Source organism: Equus quagga, unplaced genomic scaffold (assembly GCF_021613505.1).
Source record: "Equus quagga isolate Etosha38 unplaced genomic scaffold, UCLA_HA_Equagga_1.0 146_RagTag, whole genome shotgun sequence".
NCBI lineage: Eukaryota > Metazoa > Chordata > Mammalia > Perissodactyla > Equidae > Equus > Equus quagga.
In genome coordinates, this window is record NW_025796728.1 from 7,736,757 (window position 1) to 7,761,530 (window position 24,774).

The window sequence follows — 24,774 nt, forward strand, 5'->3', positions numbered from 1 at the left end:
GTAACTACCTAACATCATGTTTTATTCTTGGCTTTGCCATTTACCAGGTAGTGTCTATTTGAGTATTCTTGATATGAGGTTTGAATGTATTTCACGATGGGCTTCGGAGTTCGCTGTGGACCATCTCAGTACTGACCCTGGATGGGTCACTGAGGGGCTCCCAGAAGCAGTCAGCCTAACCTCTTTGAGTCCATTTTCATGAATGCACAAGCATTGGGTGCCTTCTGTGTGCAATTATTGTGCTAGGAAGAGCTGTGGGAGATGCTGAAGAGAGTGATTAAGATGTGTTTCTTTGTCTCGGCAAACTTTATCTTTCACATAAATTAAGGACAAAGAAGGCTCCGAAGGCCTGACCTTCCAGGAAGACTCTGAAAACTGTTAGTAGATACACAGCCTCACTCTCTGCCACTGCATCTGTGAGGGGATGACACAAAAGCTGGCTAGGTCCTCAGCAGTCCTTAGGAGTAAAGTCAGGTGGATTAAGAGCTGCTAGTGAATTTTAATGACTTACCTGAACAAGCCCTCTAAATTATTAAACAAATCCTAAGGGACAGAGCTTCCCTCCTTAAAACAAAGGATAGACCATGTATGGGAAGGAATAGCAAATGTGCCTTCGAAGTTTTACCTTCTTTGAGGCAGAGTAGGGGGCGGGGTGGATTCTCCCTTTGATTACCTTTGCCACCACTATATATCAGTATCTCAGTGAAGGCATTGCCTTAATGTCGATGCAGAGCTCTTTATGTGGTCATCATAGCTGTTGAAGGTGGGCAGTTTGCAGAGGAAATTTTAAAAAGAAAACAAAGCATAAAAATAGTTTTCTCTACCCACCTCCCTCAAAGGGTTGGTTCATGAATTCTGGTAGAAGAGCCTTGTTTCTCTTCTACACGGAGGGCATTTGGATTGATATGTTACCCCTATGCCCAGACCTCACCTGCCTGTTTCTGCAATGCAAGGTAAGGGCTCATTGAAGATTCTAATTATAATAGTTGCAAACTCTCACATTCCAAATTAGTAAGAATATCACTCTTTTTCCCAGATGGCTTCATGGACTATTGCTGAGGACCTCTGGGATAAGGTGCATTCATTCAGATATTCCTGAGGATCTCTGAGGTTGCTTTACTGCCTGCTAGGGGTAATTAGGGAATCAGTGGTAGCTGCAACCTCTGGTCTTCAGACATCCCAGGAGTGGGCCTCAGGTACCTGTGGGGCTCTGTGTCGCTGCTGATGGAGAAACCTGTGTGGCTGAGTGGACTGGAGCCCCGAGGAGACAGAGCAGGGGAGACCACCTGCTCCCACTGGCTGAATGCCTCACTCCCTGCTTTCAGTGCAGATCTCTCTCCCTCCTCCAGTATCACACCTGCTCATCCCACTGCCTGAGCCCCAAGGATTCTGCTCCGTAAACTCAGCTTCACATGCATCATCTTTCCAAAGGTTTTCCCTAGTGCCTGAGGGAAGAAAACCTAAGGCGTCAGCAGTATTCTATGCCTAGAACCATCCAGCCCCTTCACTGGCCCTACTCTTGAGAACACCAGTCTAGACTTTCTCCCTCATTTTGGTGAGATTTTTCTTTAGAGGTCCATTATTATCAGACCTTAGTTGGGGCCTTAATAGTCCATTAGGATTGTTCTGATTACTCTGATTCCCATTTAAGGGAAAGGATTGATTGTAATCTCTTTGTCCCGGGAGAGTTTTTATGGAGCTTTGCTCCATAAAAATATTTGGATACAAATTAATGTGTAAGGGGAAGATGTGATGTCGACCTCCACCAGGCAGCATTTGAGACCCCAATGTAAACGGGTATGTCAGGCGAGGAGTGACACCTAACCCCTCAGCTTAGAACATCCAGGACCCAGGCCCTCAAAAGCCCAGTTCCATAAAGTAACCACAACCTGAGGACATCAGTTCAGAGCAGAGTGGAGAGCTGGTTTTCCCGAGGCTCTCTGTCCAGTTGAGGTGCCAGCAACAGAACATTATGAACTTTGTGCTCCCATTAAGGAAAATCTAATAAAAGATTTTTAAGAATTTTTAGAATTGATATGCCTCTATTTGCTAATCCATGTCTTAGTCCATTTGGGCTGCTGTAACAAAATACCATAGACTGGGTGGCTTATAAACAACAGAAATTTATTCCTCACAATTCTAGGAAGTCCAAGATGAAGGCACGAGCAGGTTTGGTTTATGGTGAGGGCCCACTTCCTGGTTCATAAGCTGTCTTCTTGCTGTGCCCTTACATGATCTCCAGAGTAGTGTATAAATGTATAAAATTTGTAATGAAAGTATAAAATGTGACTCACCTTGTGCCTCCCCTACTTGGAAAGCTTTCCGTGGCTCGCTGCCAACCGGAGGATGTGATTCAGACTTCTGCACAAGCATGCGAGGTCCTCCAGGATCCAGCCTGGGTGCTTTCTCTGCTCCACACCTCACCTGTCTTTACCCAGCCCCTTGTCTGTGCATCAGCAGTATTGCTCTGTTCTCACTCCCCTGCACACACTGCACGGTTCCTCACTGCCCCCGGTCCCTATGCTTAGCTTTGTAGAAAGCCTAAATGATCTGGTTTCATATAATAACAAAACCCCACAGGCAAGGTTTCTTGTACAGTTTATTACCAGCACATGGCTGTCATTATGGTCTTTATCAATGGGTGGAGAAGCATTCTTTTGCACACAAAAAAATGGGCCAGTAACCACTCCTTTGTCATTTGGGATTTATTCGGGAAACATTTGAGTACCTGCTGTTTGTTGGTACTGGTGTTAGGCTATGGCTCTAGAGAGTTCCCATTCTGGTGGGAGAAGACTGACTGATAATAAGCAGGCAGTAACAAAACCTTGTGGTAAGTGTTTTGCTGGGGACTAGGGAGGTACAGAGAGGTGTGGCAACATAGAGAAAGTCCAATGACTTTGGCATCATAGAATACTTTAGAAGAGACAAAGAGTTGACAGTGGATAGGCAGAAAAGAAAAGAAAAAATGGGTATTTGAGATAGAGTACTGGTGGTGACCCTTTCTAGTAAAGAGATAAAGGACTGATTTAATCCAGTCTCATTTAATTGCCACTAGAAGGTAATATAAGCAGTTTAAAATTTTCTCTTCTTCTAGAACTTGTATGTATTTTTAAAAAGCGGTGTCAACATTGCAACAAGGTGTTCCCACTTGAAATTGCCTGAATTTATTGCATTGTTACCATGATTATGAGAGGACTTGAAAGATCTTAAGAAATTTAAAATTCATTGTGAACATACATTCTAATTCATGGAAAGATTAAGATGATCATAATGGATTAGACAATTGTGGTGGTTGCCTGTTTAAACCTAAATGTGTATCCTTTATCTGTCTTCATCCAAAAGGAAAAAACAAAACAAAAACAGAAAAGCATTAAATGTGTCTCTTGAATTTTTTAAATATTTGAAATTCCCTCTGTCTTGTTAGTCTTGTCTAAAACTGTAATGTAAACCAGTTTAAAATTTTTTGTTACTTTTGGACATATTGTTATGTAATGGAAGGAAATAAGTTAACATTTATGAGGAAAAGATGAGTAAAAGTTGAAGATTGATGTTACTGTTTTTGAAATGGGTCAATTTTTACATGAGTATTAAATGCTTCCTTTTAAATTTAGTAGAAATATTACATGTGGGATTTTTCGTTTTTTCTGTAACAGAAATGACACCAATAAAGGGCAGGCAAGTACCTTTTAACAGATTTTCGATTCTAGAGTAGTTACAAAATGTGTTTTTGGTCTAGATAATAAAATGAAACATTTCTTATTGAATAAGAAGACTCTCTTTCTTTAAGGTTATGAGAAGACCGATGATGTCTCAGAGAAGACTTCACTGGCTGACCAGGAGGAGATACGAACTATATTCATCAACCAGCCCCAGCTAACAAAATTTTGCAATAACCATGTCAGGTAGGAACTACCAAAGAATACTGTGGGACCAGCAGAACCCGATAGGCCCTCTCCCCCTGCCTGGTGGAAATGAAAGAATTGGCTGTTTGTCCATCTTCCAGCCAATAAGGAGATGTTAATAAGAATCTGGAAGCAGGAAGGAGCAGAAAAGATAAGCAGCCATACTCTACCAGTTCTAAATATAGTGTCTGAATAATGAAAGCTGCTCCTGGGTAAATGCCTTTGTCTTAAACCTGTTAATAGAATGATGAATTATTGTTATTGGTTAACAGGTTTTAACATTTTAGAAGAGGTCTTTGCAATTCTTCACTGAGAACTCCTTTTTGTTAAATAGTCTTTAAATTTTGGCTTTTGATAGCTGCAACATTTGGTAGGATGTTGAGGAATGGAGGGCCGTGAGAATTACTTCACTGTTATATTTTCATTCCAACAATAATATAGAAAGGATCACTGTTAGAAGCACTGTTCACTAAGTCGCCTCTGGAACCGAGTGCACATGCCTCCTGCCAGCCTAGTGTTTCTCCAGTCGCAAAACTCCTAGATTTGAGAAATGCTCATTTAGAATTAATATTTACAACTTCAAATTCTAGAGTAACTTTTCTCAGTTTGGTGAGTGTGGCCTGTGTCCCTTTAATCTCCTTTCTATTTAATTAACAAGAGGAAGATTGGATGTTTCCAAGACCTAAGTGGTGATATGTTACTGATTGCGGACATGTCTGGTGTGTTTAGTGTGGAGTCAACCCAGTTCCTACAGGGGCCATGAAGAAAATTCAAACAGAACCCCAGAAAACTCCCCATTTCTCTGAAGTTATCCAGGGAAGGCATCTCTATTTAAAGTTTCTGGTCCTGCTCAAATTGCTGATTTTTTTTTTTTTGCAAGATTTTTATTTTCTATTAACATATGACACACTATCTTAACTAAAGTTGCTCTTCTTTGTAAGCTACTCCTGGTAATGATAAACAGGATGACTGGCCAAAGACAACAAGGGTATTATGCAGAAAATTAAACTCTTACTATGTATTTAACCAGGTCCTTTCACTTCCTTTCATTTAGGTTAATAACCATTAGCAGTATTCTCTCAATTTGAAATAGAGAGCAAATATTCATCTGATTTTTTCTATGGTGGTAATAGAATTTTGTAAACATGGATGCTAATTGTGGAATAAGTGTTTTATGCTACTTTTGATTTTTGTTTTCTAGCACTGCAAAATACAACATAATCACATTCCTTCCAAGATTTCTCTACTCTCAGTTCAGAAGAGCTGCTAATTCATTTTTTCTCTTTATTGCGCTGCTTCAGGTAAAGTCTTGTCGTAAAACCTTAGTTCAAAGTGAAATGTTCAGATATTAATAAATGTTTTTGTTAAGCCATGACCAACGTTCTAAAGCTTATCTAAAAGCAGAGAGGTGAGCTGGTTTGAGTGGACATCTCTGGCTCCGGCTACAAGTAGCGTCAGAATTCTACTACAGTCATGCATCACTTAACTACGGGGATGCATTCTAAGAAATGTGTCGTTAGGCAGTTTCATCCTTGTACAAACATCACAGAGCTCACTTACACAAACCTAGATAGTGCAGCCTCCTATACACCTAGGCTATATACTACTAATCTTATGGGACCACAGTCCTGTGTGTGATCCATTGTTGACTGAGATGTCGTTACGCGGTGCATGACTGTACCTCTTCAAGCCTTTTGATTCAATTGTATCAGCTTATTTTAAACATTCTGTAAATTTTATGTGGCAAGGACTATTCATTTTGGGTGCTAAAGGGGGATGGGACTTATTCTTAAAATATTAACTTATTTTGGTAACAGTAAAGCTGTCAGTTCTGAACCTTAGAATACAAGAATTACCATTTTAAATCTTATTTCTCTTTGTATGAGTTAGTTATAATCAGAAAAAGATGTTTCATTGTATTAAAAAATAGCGTACATTCATTGTAAAAAGAATTAGAAAATAGAACAAAGCATAAAGAAAAAAGCTTGAAACTCTTATTATTTCACCACCCAGATGCAACTACTCTCTTGAAATTTGAGTATATATTCTTCTGGTCTTTTTTTTTTTTCCTCCCAAGCATTGTTTATTGATTTAGTTTATAAAATGGGGATCATAGAGTACATATGTTTTATAATCTGCTTTATCCGTATAATAATGTGCAAATATTTTCCCAAGTGATTCATTGTATTTCTGAAATATCATTTTCAATGGTTGTATGGTATATGTGGCTATGCTATAATTTGTTTAACCAATCATCCTTTGTAGGGGTTAGTCTTACACACAACTGCTTGCAGTCAAGCTAATTCATATGCTCTTCCAGCTGCTTATTAGATGCAAGCAAATTGCCCCACCCAGTGTTAGTCGGCCCAGATAGTAAAATCAGTGGGGCACATTTTAGGAGATGCTAATACTTTGTTGTTTTTAAACCTATCGTAAACTTTCTAGTTCTCACTGGATTTCTCTTCCTTTTTTTTTAAATTCAAATAGCAAATACCTGATGTATCACCAACAGGTCGCTACACCACACTGGTTCCTCTCTTATTTATTTTAGCTGTGGCAGCTATCAAAGAGATAATAGAAGATATTGTAAGTATTTAATTTTTTCATTATAAAAGAGACTTTTATTTTTATAACATATTTTAAAATATTAGTTTAAGTTATTTAATTGTTGGCAGAGGCTGTTTAAAATGCCTATCAACTTAAAAGTGTAAAGAATATGCTTCCATCCTGGAACTAAGGCTTGTTGATTTCTGTAGAATTAATGTCACAGAATGCTTTTTACAGTGTTCTCTTATGTTTGGAGTTTATTAATGAAAGAAGTTAATTTGAATGTAATAATTAGTTGGAGAGAAAACTATATTTGAACATTTTTACATTTTCAATTTGAACGTTATTTTAAGTTAAACACAGTAACCTCCAAATTATCTAAATGTAAAGGGGTTTTTTTTTTTGGTAGTTTTTTATTTTAAAATTTATATACCATAGTTTTCACCTTATTAAATACTTTTGATTCCTTTTCATCTTATTTTAGTAGTTCTAAGTTTCCTTTTATCTTAATTTATTAAAAGAAAGTAACAGCAAACTTGCTACTTTTATTATTCTTTAGTAGCAAAGAAAACAGGAAGTCAGTTTGCCCTTTATAAAATAAGTTCCCTGAAATAAATTCAGGCTTTTTCTCCCTAATATTTTACCATTTTTTTAAACTACCTTAGTTGAGGAAACCAATAATTTTTTTCTAGGTCCTTTAAATACTTTGCCTGTCTGAAATGACCTTCTTCAAGCCTTAGGCAAGTCAGATGGTCAGGCAAGGAAAGGCTGAGACCTTCTTTAGAAAGCTCCAATATAAAGTTGCATAAACATTAACATTATTTCTGTAGAGATTCAAACTGAGATCTCATTAAAAACACATGAGCCCATGGCATCACCAGACCCATTAGAAATGGGTCAACTGACCTTTTAGATTATCAGACTCAAAAGCATCCAAGTGTCTAAGCGTACAAACAGAAGTTGTGTCTGTGTGTGTGTTTGAATCATAGTCCTCTTGATTGGAAATGACATACTTGACGGGGACCACTAGCTGAAAATGCATAGGGCTCTCTTCTCACCTGTATTGCTCCATACAGACTTACTATCATTTAAACTGTACCTGGATTTGGCAGTCCATAACGATTGGTCTTGGGGCCGGTCCTGTGGGGCAAGCAGTTAAGTGTGCATGTTCTGCTATGGCAGCCCAGGGTTCGCCGGTTCGGATCCCGGGTGCGGACATGGCACCACTTGGCAAGCTGTGCTGTGGTAGGTGTCCCACATAGAAAGGAGAGGAAGATGGGCACGGATGTTAGCTCAGGGCCAGTCTTCCTCAGCAAAAAGAGGAGGATTGGCAGCAGTTAGCTCAGGGCTAATCTTCCTAAAAAAAAATTTTTTAAATAAAGATTGGTCTTTACTCCAATTTTGTCTCTTTCTTGGCCTTATGTACTCCCTTTTTTTTCTTTGTTTAACCTAATTTTCATTGAGCATCTGTTATTTACTAGAAATTACACTATTGTTGCAAATGTTTTTCTCCTTTAGTTCTTTCAATAACTTTGAAAGTTGATATTACCTCATTTTAAAGATAAGGAAGCTTAGGCTTGGAGAGGTCATGTAACTTGTCTAAGAAATCACTGGAATCAGAATTCTATCCCATCCAGTGCTCTTCCTCTGTATCATTGTGACAAGTCACCAACAATAGTATTAATAACATTTTTTGAGCCTTTAGGTTCCATGTACTTGCTCTATGTCCTTTACATTTATTAAATCTTCTAAAGGATTATTGATATTACCCCCATTTTATAGATGAGTGATAAGAGGCACAGAGAGGTAAGGTAACTCTCCCAAGGTCACACAGCTAATAACTGTGGCTGTCAGAATTCAAACAAGGCAGTTTGGCTCCAGAGCCCTGCTTTATAATCACTGCTCTAAACTACTTCTCCTATGTTTTTTAACTTCTTTTCCCTAGCAAAACTATAAGCTCTCTAGCTGTGGTTTCTAGTACCCCCTCTCTGAAGATACATTGATAAATAAAATGGTATTCAAGAATTCTTTTCTTTTTTAACAGAACTTTTATTGGCATGATGGAATAATTGGATGCTATTAGAAAGCAGTTAAGCACTTCCTAAAGAATGTAATAATAGTATTTTGGGGTAATAATAGTATCATGTGAAGTAGTTTTCCAATTAAATCAGTGTTAAGAAATCGATTAGGGGCTGGCCTGGTGGCATAGTGGTTAAGTGTGTATGCTCTGCTTCGGTGGCCCAAGGTTCATGAGTTTGGATCCTGGGTGTGTACCTACACACCTCTAGTCAAGCCACGCTGTGGTGGCATCGCACATACAAAATAGAGGAAGATGGGCACAGATGTTAGCTCAGCGACAATCTTCCTCATAAAAAAAAAAAAGGAAAAGAAAAATTGTCTGTAAGAATGGTTTAACAAGAAGTTTATATCACTGTATAAAGTTTGAAAGTTTGAAATGTTACTCCCTAGAAAAGGAAAAAAATCAAAAATTGTTTAGCTAGTTGGACAAAGAGTATCTTTATCAATAATTATAATGAATACATATATTCGTTCATTCATTCAACAAAAATATATGAAGCAGGGGCTGGCCCCGTGGCTGAGTGGTTAGGTTTGCGTGCTCTGCTGCAGGCAGCCCAGTGTTTCGTTGGTTCAAATCCTGGGCGCGGACATGGCACCGCTCATCAAACCACGCTGGGGCGGCGTCCCACATGCCACAACTAGAAGGACCCACAATGAAGAATATACAACTATGTACCGGGGGGCTTTGGGGAGAAAAAGGAAAAAAATAAATTCTTTAAAGAAAAAAAATGAAGCAGTTCTTAGATACCAGGCATTCATTAGGATGTGTATTAGAGTATGTTAAACTTTCGCTACGATAATAATCACGTCCCAAATGTCTGTGGCTTAGAGATAAGTTTATTTTTCACATACTGAAAGGCACTGCAGGCTTTTTTCTGGGAGAAGGGAGGATAGGAGACTCCGTTGTTTGTGTAGTCACTCAGGGATGCAGCTGAGTCAAGGCTCTGCTGTATGTAATGTTTGTAGTCACTAAACCAGAGAAGGAGAAAGAATGATGGTCTCGTTTCTTCATTTTGGTCCAGCAATTGCCCATATCACATCTGCTTACACCCTAATATTAGAACTAGTGACGTGACAAAAGGGAGATGTAATCTCCATGTCCGTGGAAATAGAGGAGAACCAGATGTTGGTGAAGAGCAATGTCTGTCACTCTCACTTCAGTGAATAAAACAGAGCTTACATTCTAGTAAGCCATCCTGTATGTTCTATTAAACATTTTTTAAAATTTTACAATAAAACGGTAAGAATTACCTTAGGGTGAGATACCTAAGACTTACCCACTCAGTGCATTTTAATTCATGATGCTTTGGACAGCTTAACATAATATGAGTTCCTATTTTTATGTGTAACTAACAAATAATAAATATACTTACTTGAAACTACTGTAAAATTGATGGAGAACGCTTTGTTTTGTTTTTTTAAAAAGGTGCATCTTGTCAAATGCCAATTCTTATGGTAAGAGTCAGGGTTCTTTGTTCAATTGATAATGTTCACCACTAAAAACACGCCTTCTTTGCTATACACTTGTTAACTTAAACACTGATAAACTTTATTCATTATAAAACGAATCCTTTTAAAGTCTACAGTGTTCAGAGACCAAATACTGGGAATATGCTAGTGAGAAAAAGTAGCCATGATGGAGCTTGCAGTCCGGTAGAGGGGACAGATATTAAGCAACCACACGAGCTATTATGAGAATTAAGTGATGCACTGAAGTCCTTAGAACAATGCCTAGTGTATAGTAAGTGATGAGTAAATGTTAACTGTATTGTCATCATCCAAAGATCCTTGTAACTAAAATATAGAAAATGGATCGGAAGTAAAAGAGAGAGGACTTGCGTGGACTCATTAGAGGAATATTGTAGTAGTTGATATGAAAAAATGAACTTAGACTAAGTGGTATTGTAGAGATAAACAAATATGGAAAAAATGAATTCAATGTATATTCAGGAGTAAAGTTGATGAGACTGACACCATCCAACATGCTACATACCTTACTTATTTTGTTCATATTCTGTCTCCAACCACTGGAATGTAAGCTCCAGGAGAGCAAGAGTTTTTGTCTCTTGTTCATTGTGTATCCTTAGCAATAGTAATAGGGCCTGGCACTTAGTGTTTAGTAAACATTTATTGAATTGAAGAAATGGATTGCGTGAGAGGGAGAAGATGATGTAATGATGACTATCAGATTCTTAGTTTGTGCTAGTGGATGGTATATGTTTCCATGTCTGAAAGAAGGACCAAGTCTTGGGAGTTAAAGTCATAGGTTGCCTTTTAGATGTAGTTTGAGATGCCTTTGAGACTACCAGAGGGAGACGTCAAGGAGGCAACCAGATATAACTGTCTGTAGCTCAGATGAGAGTCTTGGCTGGTATATATTTGTATGTTGGTTGTAATTGAAACTGCAGGTATGAATGAGTTGAGCTAGGAAGAGGGCGTAGAGTCAGAAGCCAAGTGTGCCAGGGAGTAAGCCTTGAGGAATTCCATCACTGAATAACAAGTGAGGAGACAAAGAAGAAGGAGCCAAGATAGAGGTGGAGTTCCTGGGCAAGGATGTGATAAGAAATGCCTAGGGAGGAGGAGTTCCCAGAAGGAGGGAGTGGTCAACATTGCATACTTAAGTGTCCTAAAGTTCATGGCACTATTTATACGGTCTAGTTTACTGGTACACTGCCAATTAAATATTGATAATATTAAATAATTCACTAGCTCTCAGTGATATTAAATGAATTCTGATTACAGGACAGTAGGGGTATTTGAACTCAGAGAGTAACTATATTAATTTTTTCTGAACTATTAGTTTCTGAAGGAATAATGATCTCTTTAGGATTCACAGATGCTTTTTGCAGTCATAGCGTTAGAACCTGCCTAACTGGGTAGATCCTTAGGTATATTCAACACAATTGTTTCTTGACAAGTAACCTAATTTATTCTGCAGTAGGAAGGCTGAGGAAAGAGATGCTCCTGTACAAGAATTCTCTGTAAATGGAAAGTAATGTTCAGGATCTCCTTAGGTTTCACTAAGATTAAATTTCCTGTTTGAAGTGGAATGTTTCATTAATTAGCTTTTATTTGTCTCCTTCAGTTAGAAGTCTGTTATAAATGTGCACTGTTTTGGAAATATTTGCACCTACTTCCCATATCTAATTTTACCTTGGACCATTATTTTGGACTAAAATTTATTTTGGTTTACTTTTCGTTTTCTTAAGATATTTATTCACAAAAATGAGAATGTATTTTAGAGTTTTCTCAAATAGAAAATATTCTTCACTGATGCTACAAATTTTTTTTTTAAGATTTTTAAAAATTTTTTTCCTTTTTCTCCCCAAAGCCCCCTGGTAGATAGTTGTATATTCTTAGTTGTAGGTCCTTCTAGTTGTGGCATGTGGGATGCCGCTTCAGCATGGCTTGATGAGTGGTGCCATGTCCGTGCCCAGGATTCGAACCGACGAAATACTGGGCCGCCTACAGCGGAGCACATGAACTTAACCACTCGGCCACGGGGATGGCCCCCTGATGCTACAAATTTAACAGAACTTTAAAAATTCATTTAAGAATATTTGCTGGCAAATCATGTTCGTACTTTTGGAAGCAATAATTTCCTGTTAAAAGTCTACATTCTTACACTTCTTTTAGCGAGTGTTTTCTTCTGAGAAAGAATTGTAGTGTGTTCCTGCCTATGGATGTGGCAAGCATTGTTTTCAGCCAGCCTTCCACAGAGGCATGTTGAACGCTCTGTGTGCATTCTGTGCAGCTCAGTGGTTGATTGTTGGAGGGACTGGGTCCACACTGCCAGCTATTATTCTGCTCCTCCTGAGTATTGCTGTGTCTTGGAGGAGTGCTAATCCGCAACTCCAGGCTTTTCTCTTGGAGAGTGTTTTCATATGTGCACTGTAATTCTAAAAGCCATGTATCTTCTCAAATGGAAAACTTAGGAACTCATTTGTTTTAAGTTGGTTCCAACCCACCTTATAGTCAGGTATGTGCAGCTAAATCTGACCTTGGGCTTTATGTGATAGATTCTTTGAGCACAGAGTTAGTTTTACTCAACATTTTTCTTCAGCGTCAGTGGAGCCTAATATGTTGTCCTTGATGTTCAGACAGAAACCATGGAAAACCTCTCATGGAACCATAGAGAAGAGATAGTTTCCCTGGGGCACTCAAATTCTCACCTTTCCTCTGACCTTTGGTTTCTTTTTCTTACTGCTATAAAACCTTGGTTTATGTAACTCTTCAAACTCACCCACCTACACTTAGACTAAATCACCTTTTTACCACTTAATTTTTATTGGTGCTTTTGGGAAGAAAGAGAATAGGATCGTGTGATTTAGTGGCTTGTGATTTTGGGGGAGGGCAACTGCTGAGGAGCAGTAGATAGAAAAGACTTTATGTAGATGATAGATGTATTTGCTTCTAGTCATTGACAGACAGCACAGCATTAAATTATAGAGGATGTATTAAGCTTAATTAGGTAATGAATTTCCCAAGTTGGAATATTTCCATATCATTATTAAATGGTAGTTATTATAGATAATTCTCTTGGGTGATCATCTTTTTTAAGTGAGTTATTTAAGCAAAAGACTAAATCAGCCTTTCAGCTCAAACTTTTCTAGTACATTAAAATTTTAATCTTACCTATATGTTAGTGTAAAATCCTTCTGAGGACCACACACTTGTGCTCCCAGAAGAGAGAGACTGTATAAAGATAATGTGGATTGCTTTCAATTTCAAAATTCCTGAGTACCTGCTGAGCCCTTCCATCACCCCACTCCTGGCATACTTAGAATGTTGATTATGGGTGTGAAGGGATAAAAGTCTTAAGAAAAGTTAAAAGAAATCTCTTTTGTTATAGGTGCTGTTTTGTTTTATTAATCTCATTCACTTTTTCAAACTTTTTGTTTTGCTTTTAAACTTTAGAAACGACATAAAGCTGATAATGCAGTGAACAGGAAACAGACACAAGGTAGGAATTTCACATTTTATTTCTCTTATCTGTCAAATACACTTATAATAATATATACAAATCACTGCAATTAAATGTAATTCAATTGGGAATTCTGTGTATCTCTTAAGTTTTTTTCCAGGGTAAATTCTTGGTTTGTAGCATTTATTAGCATGACACTTAAATTCACATTAGAGTGATTGTAATATTTTTGAAAGGTAGCATTTTTAATATATATAAGTGCCTATAACAATGTGCTCTCAAGTACTGTCCATAAAATTTGCAGTTGTTTTGACAGCATCAAATGCTGCAAAATGTCTTTATTTTGTTTGTGATCTATAGATGTTATTCTAGAAAATGTTTATGGAGAATCAGATGTGATGTTGCTTGGGTAAAAGGCATACTGGAAGCACTTTGAGCTATGCTGTGCTTGCAGGTGATAGTTACTCCAGAAATAAATAAAATTGTTAAAACCAAGCAAGCTTCTGGAAAGTACACGGCATTTTGCCATGGCTGTTTTGTTGTGGGTTTCATTTTGACACAGCCAAAACCAAAATGACCTTCAACATGAGAAAATAGATCATCATGTGCTCAGATTTTTGAAAAATACCCAGCAACATGTGAAAGAGACTTCTTATCCCATCCCTGAGCTCTCCCCTTCTGAGAATCTCATCTCTCTCTGAAGTTCCCTGGTGTGAGGAGGATCAGCCATGTCTGCCAAAATTAGCTGGTAATTAAAAATAGTAGTTTTATATTGCTGTGATTTTTATGGGATGCTGTCAAAATGCTCTGCTTCTCACCATCTTCCATCAAAGGGATTATCTGTTGATTTTTGATACACTGAAAAAGGTATATTTATTAAAGTATCACCTGGTAAATTAATAGAATATTTACTGGGATTATATTATTTATTATGGGACATATGAAAAAGTATAATTTGGGAACCATATAAAAGCAAAAGGTAAGAAATGATTTTGTGTGGAAAATGAAGGGTTTGTATTACATGATCTCAATGTCTCCCTAGATTTTGTAATGGTTCCTACGTCAAATGCTATATGAATTCAAAAGAAGGAGAGAAAATTCTGGGGTAACTGGAGCTAGATCTTGAATTTAAGAAACCTTTGGATGAGCAAAGTCACCTAGGGCAGACATTACGTGTGGGTTGAGTGAGAAAGGGGGAAAGGAAGTTATCCTGAACAGAGATGAAGATGATGTTGAATTGCTTTGATGAACCATTACGAGAGTACCAGATGGAGAAAGGAGATTCATATCAAAGGGAAGCAAACACATAATTTAAAAGGTAGGCCAGAGTCAAATTTTACAAGACCTTGAATGGCAGGCCAAGGAGATTCCAACTTTTCTTGTGTATACTGAGTAGCTGTTGAAGGTTTACGAGCCAAAAGAGACAGGATGAACATGCAGGTTAAAGATGGAGAGCTAAATGAAATAGAGTAGGGGCTGTTAGAATACTGGCACAAAGCTACTCCAGGAGTTTAGGTGGGAAAGGACAACCATAGGAATTGAAAGAGAAAAAACCCAGATGTTTCTGGTGCTGTTATTTTTGGCGATACGCAGTTTTTGCATTTCTTGCCATGTTGCTCAGAATATTCAGTAACGGCTTTTGAACCAAGAATATGTAACTGTTTTTCTAATACATAATGTTTCTTGTAGCAGAAGACTCCTATCTTCAGAGACTAGCAGTTATTTTCAATCCTTGGCCCAAGAAGTCAACGTTGTACAGTTAAGAATAGCCGTCATAGCTATGATGATTTTAGATTACCACACCTTATACTGATGGCTTCTCTGATTTTCCAGGGATTTACCTACTTCCAGAAATACTCCCTTTTGTCTACTATTCAGAGAAAATATTCCTTCTTGGTTATCATTCTTGGGTCATCAGTTCATCGTAGATTGGCAGGATTCGCTCTATGGCTGAAAATGAAGAACAGGCGAGTGAGAGGGAAGGCTTCTACATAAAACTTGTGTCAAAAGGAAAGTATTAGGACTTACCAGCTATAAAAGCCATTTTAAATCAGCAGAATACTTGGGAATCCCATATCCAAGAAATTATGGCTTTTAGTTTGATACTTGAAATTCTTTTCTAAGACAACAGTATCTCTTTTTTTCTTTGCCTGGTTTGAGTATGGGTCATTTTCTTGGTTTTGCGGTTGATAGGAGATAACAGAAGTGTTTGAGTAGGACACTTTTTGCTGTCAGATAACTCAAATTGCTTAATGTGAAAGCCATCTGTTGTCATTAGACAAGAATGAGATTCAATTTGCTTTCCTGCGTTGAGGCAGGAATGGATGTAGGAGTAGGAAGGGGGGGTATTTGTGTCAGATAATTAATTTTTGACAGACATTTGAAGTATTTAACTTAAATTTTTACTTTCTAAATGTTTACCAAGACCATGTAATATGTAAGAGGACACCTTTCCCTCAGATTTAAATATTAATCCTTCTGTATTCTTAGAGAAATGAATATTTTCTCTCCTTATTTTGCACTGAGGCACTAGAGTGATTTTTTTGTCTGTCATTCCCTGGCAACTTCAGAAATATAAATCCATATTTTTATTTACAACATTTTCAGCCATTTAACTGTAGACTAGTGCCTGTCTCATGCCTCATTTTCACCCACTAATGAACTCAATCAGAGATTAAATTATGAATTTTGGACCTAACTCAGGACTTCATAAACTTTACATTTTGAGCCTATCATCAACACTTTTGGATACAAGCCATTTCTTGTCCTGGAGATGTATAAGTTGTTAGGTTGATGGTTCGGTGAGCTGGCAAATGCAAATTTGTGTATTATTCTCTGAGGGCCTAGTTGTCCAGGGAGGGCAGAGTAAATTGATGCTCAGAAGTTCAGAGAGAATGAATCTCGATGAGTTCTGTGGTCCGCTCCTCCGAGTGAATTGTGACTGCTTCTCTTTGCTCCTGTATTTCTCTTGTGTGATGGTTATGTGTACTAGATGGGAACACTTCAGAGGGCAGGTCTGCGCTCTTACTCATCTCTGAGGTCTCCATGGCTCCTAGCCGGGGGCCTGTCCTTAGCAGGTGCTCTGTATGTGCATGGCAAATGAATGATGAATGAACCACTCTCCATATAGAAACTTGAGTACAGATAATGAAGGAAAAGGAGACTAGAAATGAAAGGAGCCTTCCTGAAAATTTATTATCTGGGGTGTGAGCAAGATGAAAAGCAATATTTTCATAACGGCGTCCCCAACCGTTTTTGCAGACATTGATAAAATATTAATGTGGTGGAAGTCTTGCCACCTCTTTACCTTCTCTGTCAAAGTCATCGTATCATTGCTTTACCCTGCTTTGCCCGCTGTGAACACAGTACTATGTCCGCTTATCACTTCCGTTACACAAGGCGCCAGAGCACCGCCATATTCAGAATGCCCTAATTTTCCTCGCGTCTAGATATACCTTCATTTTCTCTGTTTCTGACCCCAATATTTAAACTCACAGTGCTTGACATAACTTCCTCCAGGTTCTACACACACACTGGAGGCAGTCTCTCATTATTTTCCCTAAAATGGGTGGTTTTGCCAAATTTAGCTCTGCAGGAAGTTGTAAATTATAAATTTGTAATTGTCATTATAATATGTAAATTGAAGCCAATCCCCATGTGAATTTATGATAGTGGGTAAGCTAGTTCTCTTTTAAATTGTAAAAATATGCTTTCATGTGTTTGTGAAACGCTCTTATGGCCAGCATGCCAATGTTTCAAGTGGAATGACAGTTTCACATAAAATCACAATACTGAGGCCTGGGAAAGGATGGGGTTCAGGTGTAGATGAAGAAGGATATTTGAGAAAGTTAAAAATACCTCCTAATAGAATAGATTTGCTTTTTAAAAATCTCAGGTTTGGATATAGTCCCTGAATGGTGGTGTGTACACATTTCAGGTGAGAATGTATGGAGATACCTGTGGCATCAGGCAGCCCACTGATCACCTGATTTGATGCTGTATTTGAATGAGGGTCACCATTACTACAGTTAGATTGTTTAATACCTTGTTTTATCATATAGTAGGCAGTAGATTAGAATAAGTCTTTGTTTAATAAAGCAACTTTGTGGGGCCGGCCCTGTGGCCGAGTGGTGAAGTTCATGTGCTGTGCTTCAGCAGCCCGGGGTTTGCCACTTTGCATCCTGGGCATGGACCTAGCACTGCTCATCAAGCCATGGTGTGGCAGCATCCCACATGGAGGAACTAGAATGACTTGCAACAAGGATATACAATTAGGTACTTGGGCTTTGGGGAGGGAAAAAAAAAAGAGGAAGATTGGCAACAAAATATTAGCTCAGGGCCAATCTTCCTCACCAAAAAAAGCATTAAAAAAAGTATATTCTAAATAAATAAATAATGCAATTTTACTTTGTTTTACTTTAGGAAAGAACAACATGAAATTCTTTTAGACAAGGCACATAGCTAAAAATAATAGATCTTGTGTCCACCTATGTCTTCTTTCCCTGGAGCTACATCAGCCTTTGCTGAAAGAGAATTGAGTTGATAGTGATTGATAGGCACTAACAAGGCCTCTTCCTTGCAGGGCACATAGTTGCTTATCTCCCACTGGAAACCATTTCACCTTTAAAGTCCTTTGTGAAAAAGGAGTTGAGTTGGTGAGAGTTGAATATATTTTAGGTTGTTAAGCCTGAAATGACCTACTAACAGGGCTGAGTCCATCTGGTTCATTTCATTTCGGTGCTGTATGAAGGAGACTTGGTATTATGCTAAGAAACTTAAAATAGCGCCACTTTCCTGGCTTATTGAAAAAGCCGGTGTGCTGCCTTTTTGTCTTCCTGGAGGTATCCCCACGTCTGATCCATTCAGTGGGACAGAACATATACTCTGCCACCATGTACATCAACTTACCTGTAAATAGTTCTTAGAACGTATTGTTTCCATGATCTTAAAAATTGAGCACATATATGGCCTAAATATTTTCAGACACCTGTAAGATTGTAAGTATTTTCAAATTATCACAAAGATTTTAGGGTTATATAAATTGAACTGGTTAGATATTTTCAACAGCAGCTCTGGATGGAGAGGAGGCATTTGTTTGTGGGGAAATACAACCCCGGATTGTCTTTCATTTGCCTATAAATAAAAGCCGCACACCCAGGAGCAAAACCCACTGAGGAAATTCAGGGACATAAAGTGAGAGAGGAAAAACAGGTGTGACTCAAAGTTAGAACATTTATTTCACTTCAGTAAGTCTTAACGTCTCCCTTGTGTGAGACCCAGTGCAGAAAACGCAAAGAAACGAGTCTTCATTCTTGCCCTGCAGGAAATTAGAGTCTGGTGGGGAAGATTAGATGCCCACTGATATTATAATACAAGACAGAAGAACTAATAAGGGCTAAATGAGAGAGGGGGGGGTTCAGAAATTCATTTGCAAGGTTCATGAAGGACAAGTGGCCTTGCAGTAAGCAGAGTTATCAGAGTGGTAGCAGTGAGTGATCCAGGAAGAAGGGGGAAGCGTGAGATATATTCTGGGAATCTCAAATAGTCTGTTTTGGCTAGAGCATTAGGATGCCTGTCAGGATGGAAAGGCAACTTAGGGTCGTATTTTGGAGGCTTTTGAAAATCAGGATGTAGGACTTGGAGAGAATTTCTGAAGAGGATGGCTAGGTTCCCGGTTGTAATTTTAAAAGAAGAATTTGACAGCTGCATGAGGAGGGGGTGAGGTGAGGCACAGAGAGATTGACTTTTGATGAATTAGGGAGGAGGACTAGGGTGATGACGATGAGAAGGCAGAGGAAAATACACAGTGGGTGGATTCACCTGGACTTGGCAAAGGAGAGGAAACCCTATCAAACACCAAATGCTGCTCAATTAAAAGAGGGCCAGGGCTGCAACACCCACTCAGTCAGCGTTGAAGAAGTCACAGTTCTTAACTGGAGTTCCAGGTCTAAACTGGAGAGCTGCTGTGGAGCTGTGAGAACTGAAGCCCAACTGCAAGGAATGGTGGAGTGATTGATTGGCGAGGGAGATTTTTCTTTCAAGTAAAGGAAAGAGCAAGTGAGTCATGCCTCTGTGAGCAGGACTGAAGGAAAACATTTTGAGAAAAGGGGATTGCCGATGCTTGTGCTCTGATCACGTCCTCTCACCTGCATTGTTTTTTATGTCACTAGTTCTCACCCCTGGATTTTCTGTAGGCCTCGCATGGGGCCCCAGATTTCATTCTTAAGAAATCCTCAGTGATACTGATGCTGCTGGTGAGGATCATTGTTAAAAGTTTTATAAGTGAGTTGATACAAGTAGTATCAACTAATTGAAAATCTACATACAAAATATGGACAGTGGAATTTGTGAAGTTCCCTTTATCCTTTGTGTCAGTGGACTCCAAGCAGGTCATTGTTTGACTTGACCTTTATAGGCAACTTCATGCAGGAGACTTGTGCAACGTCACTTTGTGCCAAGAGGTTTTTGCCTTAAAATTGTCTTTGGAAGTAAAGATCTACATAGTGAATGAATTGATGCTTTAATGTGGGTATGTTGGTTTTCCTTCTTTGCCCAGTTCAAAACCATAGTCTCAGCTGCCATCTTATCTTTCTCGATGTGCTGAAGTTCCTCTTCAGTGTTTACTCTCAGATAGGAAGTGGAGCATACTACCTTCTCTGTGGTTTCTCTGTCCTCTGTGACATCGGTAGTGCCCATTGTCCTTTTGGATAACTTGCCTCTTGTTACCCACTTCAAGAAGTGGGTTGATTGCCTAGAAATGGCACCCCATTGACTTTTTCGGTAATGACCCCAGTGGTGGACCATTTTGATTGCAGTGGTGAGAGCTTCTCTCAGAGAAGCTGGTGTTAGATGCTACGTGAGCACCTGTACCTCTGCAACGTTTGAGTCCCGAGAGACTGCTGGTTTCTCCAGGGCCGTTGATTAGGGAATTTCTAAGGGACTCTAACAGAATGTTTTTATTTCAAAAAAGAAATCTATTACAAAAAGCTGTTAAGTAGTATCCTGATAAATAAAAACAGGTTACATTTGTTTAAAGGGAGCTCTCCCATGCATACTGTCAGACTAATTAGCCCATATGGAAACCATAGCAGGTGTGTTTGTCTGGAACTGTGGAGAGCTGCGGAAGCTTGCATTTAAAAGAATGAGCTGTCAAAGCACCATCGGACAGGTCCTGCTCCTAATCCTGTGATAGCTTGCTCTCCCTCTCCGTCACCAGGCATCACTAATCGTCTCCTCCACGGCTCACCTTCTTGAACTCTTATACTCTAGAAGTGTAAAGTAGGTGTACTTTTGGCCCAAGAAAGCTAAAAGCTTAGCAAAAGACTCAGCATCATTTTGTGCTTCATTTAAACCTGGTTGGAGCTGGGTCAGAGGAGGTCAGTGATTAAAAATAACTAGGTTGCTATTTTAGTCACCAGCTTAATATATGTGATATTGTTCATTTTAATTGTTGTACAGTTGAATGTTTAGGAACCAGTTCCAAAGTAAAGACAAGCATGAATTATGTGATTGACGTTTTATCCTTGGCCAGTATTCAAGCCTTGATCTGTATACACACCTTTTATATGTTGTGAGCTGATTTTTAACTTCACTAGAATGCTGTATTCTCTGTATGCTAAGATGGGTCTAGCCTCAAGTTTGAAGAAGCTATGCACTTCCAGTCTTTATTTCTGTGTCCTGGTTTTGTATTTCAAGAACAAAAGCAATGGGAGGTGGAAGGGGTAGGAACATAGTCTCAGTTCTAACAAGCCTCCAGACGATGCTGATGCTACAGGTCCCTGGACCATCTGTTGCATAGCAAAGTTGTGCAGTACATTCAAAGAAATGATCCTCTACTTAGTTCAAATTCTAACTCAGTGTAGGACACTAAGGTAATTTACACTTTGATTAATCCAGGCCACTGTAGCCTTCATAATAAATACCAAATACCCATCAGACTGACAAAATTCAAGTGATTCGGAACAATTTGTAACTTGTCTAGGTTTATAGGCAGTGGAACTTCATACATTGCTAGTGAGAGTGGATTGCAGTAGATTCTTAGGGAAGTAATCTGGTTGTATCTGATAAAAGTACAAACGCAGGAACCCTGGAGCCAGCAATGCTCCTTTTGGGATTCTCTCCTATAGAATACAATCATCGTGTAAATATATTTCAGTGTTGTTTGAGGTGGAAGTCAGAATTTCCATCGAGAGGAGGATAATAGAATAAATGATGATATGCTGCTGTGTAAAATAGTTGTTTCAAAGCTGGACTGAAATTGCTCTATGCTTAGCTCTGGGAAACATGGAAGTGTGATGCTGAACCTTGGCCAAGAGAAGGACAAGATGGATTAGCTGGTGACTCATAGTGTACTGTATAAGGTTTGAAACTCTCCTGGAGGCACCCAAGACCAGCTTCTCTACTTAGTTTAAGGATGTCTATAGGTTGATGGCTTAACCACGTTTAACCTATTACACAGTCTGGCTGGGCTGATTGACAAGGGGGTATAAAAGACCCCTTGGAAACTTTTTCCCAGACTTCCCTGAAATTAAGATTTATCGTACATACCACGGAGGTTCAAAGTCCATGTCCTAGTGAATGGGAAGGGACCTTGGGGAACTGTGCCTAGAAGTTTCTCTGGCCCCTGATGCTTTCCTGGGCTTTTATTTTCCTGCTGTATCATATCTTCTACTTTGATTAAAGATTTTTGTGAATATATCCTGTGCACTCTCATTAGTTCATTCAGTTATCTGACGCATTGTAATGAATGCATCCATTCAATGGGTTATTTTTAAAAAATAGGTTGTCTGTATGCTTTGTCCTGAAAGCATCTATGATATGTTAAGTGGAAAACCAATTTGCAGAGAAATAAGTTTTTAAAAGGAAAGAAAACAAAAGTGTATATTTACATGTTTGTCTAGAGAAAGGTATGTGAGGATGCATCGGTTAGTGTTTCTTACCTTGAGAAAGTGGCATGAGATGAGGAGAGAATGCCAGCTTTTCCCATATATACCTCTCTTTGGCTGTAAGAGATGTACATTGATTTTGTATTTTGACAGAAAATACTGTCAACTGAATATGTGTTTAAAAGTTTCTTAGATTTGCAAAATTTTGCAGCAAGCCACACTTTCCAGTTTATCTCTTCAATGATGAACTGAGAGAAGATGTTTGGATGGAGAGTGAGGAAGAAGAGAGTGGGACGGTGTCCTGTTTGGGTGGAGGCAGAGATCCCCTAGGAGAAAGGGGGACAGGTTAATTGAGAGAGGGAAGTGCAGAAAGATCAGTTAGACGAAGGAGCTCAGTAGGTTCGAATGTGCAGAGAGAAGTGATTGGAGCAAGGTTGAGGGGAAATGAATGAGTGCAGAAGATGGAGAAATGAAGCAGATTTGGAGGATTGTTTTTCATGGTTCCGTGAAAGTGCCACAGGCGTCCACCCTTCGTAGTGGAGCAAAGACTTCCTGGCATGGTCTGCTGAGTTTGGGAAGCCTGTTGTGACACTTCCATTCTGTTAAATGGAACCCAGCAGAGTGGTTTGTGGCTATTTTTAGATGTGAACTAACAAACATATGCGAAGTGGCAGCATTTCAAAGAGAGCTAGTTTAGATTACAGAGCTGGAAGGGGTGGCCCTGAGCTGACATCAGAGGACACTTCTGTTAGTGCATCTAATGGTTGCATAACCATTTCCAACTGCTCACACTGGAATAATTTTAGTAACTTATAAAACTGAGAAGTCTATTTTAAGCAAATGTTTAAATAGCTCATTGCATCTTCTTATGTAGCTGTTTTTATTGAGTTATAATTCACATACCATAACATCATTATTTTCAAGTATACATTTCAGTATTTTTTAGTGTATTCACAAAGTTATGCACCCATCACCATCTGATTCCAGAATGTTTTCATCACCCAAAAAAGAAACCCCATACGTGTAAGCAGTCAATCCCTGTTTCTTTCTTCCATGAGCCCCTGACAACCACTAATCTACATTCTATCTCTACAGATTTATCTATTCTGGACATTTTATATAAGTGGGATCATACAATATGTGGCCTTTTGTGTCTGGCTTCTTTCACTTAGCATGTCTGCAAGATTCACCCATGTTGTAGCATGTAACAGCATCTCATTCCCTTTTATGATTGAATAATATTCCATTGTATGGCTATACCCCATTTTGTTTAACTGTTCATTAATTGATGGACACTTGAGTTGTTTACACTTGTTGGCTATTATGAATAATGCTGTGATGAACATTTGTGTACAAGTTTTTGTATGAACATATGTTTTCAGTTCTCTTGGATATATACTTAGGTGTGGGATATCTGGGTTATATGGTAGCTCTGTGCCTAACTTTTTGAGGAACTGCCAAAGTCTTTTGCTATGTAGCTATTTTTTAAACACTTTGTGTATGTTGTTTTTAACATGAGATCTACTAGGGAACAGGGCTGTATCTTTAGTAAATCCATGTAACTATTATCGTGGCTTCCTATGGTCTCAAACATATACGAACATCAGTGGATCCAGCTTTCCATCCAACAAGGATTTACTGAGCACCTTTGTGCCACTGCATCATAACACTGGGAATACAGCAGTGAACAGAGTAGAGAAGGTTCCTGTTGTCCCAAATCTTACAGTCTAGGGGAGGAGATAGTTCTTACATAAATCCTCTCTCAACTACATACATGGTGAAACTGTCATAAGTACACTGAGGGAAAAGTTCAGGAAGCTCATTTAGACTTGAGGGTAGTGGTAAAGGAATAGGTGTCAAAAAAATGTCCCCAGAGAAAGTAGTGTTAAAGCTAAGATCCAGAAGATATGTGGAAGTTTTCTAGGTGAGGATGGAGGGAGTGAGTGTTCCAGTCATGAAAACGTGTGAAGGATTTGAGGCAAGACAGAGCATATTGCTTTCACCACGGAGAGTGTGTGGAGCGGGTAGAGGGAGTGGTAAGAGATGGTGATGGAGAATAGGCAGGAGCTGCTTCATCAAAGGCCTTCCAGATGTTGGGACTTATTTTATGAACCAAGGGAAGACAGTTGAAGAGTTTTGATCCAGGAGTGACCTAATCTTGTATATAAATGTATGTGTGTGAGGATATATGGATTGATACATGATAACCTATAATTGTACATATATGTAAAATCATTCTCTGTAGTCATTATAGCTATAATGTAGAAGCTAAATTTAAAAGAGATCAAGAGTGAATGTGGGAAACTAGTGGAGAGGTTAATGCAGACCTCTAATGCATCTCCCAACAGAGATGATGATTGCTTGAAGTAGGGGTGTTGGTGATGGTGGAGGAGATAAAACCTGGCAGAATTTGAGATGCTTAGGGCATAAAACCAAC

At 38.8% G+C, this 24,774-nt stretch overlaps 1 protein-coding gene across 3 annotated transcripts in view; it reads left to right on the top strand.

Annotated features, from left to right (window-relative positions):
- LOC124232959 (phospholipid-transporting ATPase IA) overlaps window positions 1-24,774 on the top strand; it is a 220,917-nt gene that overhangs the window by 24,811 nt on the left and 171,332 nt on the right. For 2 of the 3 annotated variants that reach the window (XM_046649924.1, XM_046649923.1), the window contains exons 2-5: window positions 3,788-3,902; window positions 5,104-5,203; window positions 6,390-6,488; window positions 13,446-13,491. In XM_046649924.1, the coding sequence (XP_046505880.1) occupies window positions 3,788-3,902; window positions 5,104-5,203; window positions 6,390-6,488; window positions 13,446-13,491 (360 nt within the window). Of the gene's footprint in view, window positions 1-3,787; window positions 3,903-5,103; window positions 5,204-6,389; window positions 6,489-13,445; window positions 13,492-24,774 lie in introns of those variants that run through there. The other variant, XM_046649925.1, reaches the window with a different exon arrangement.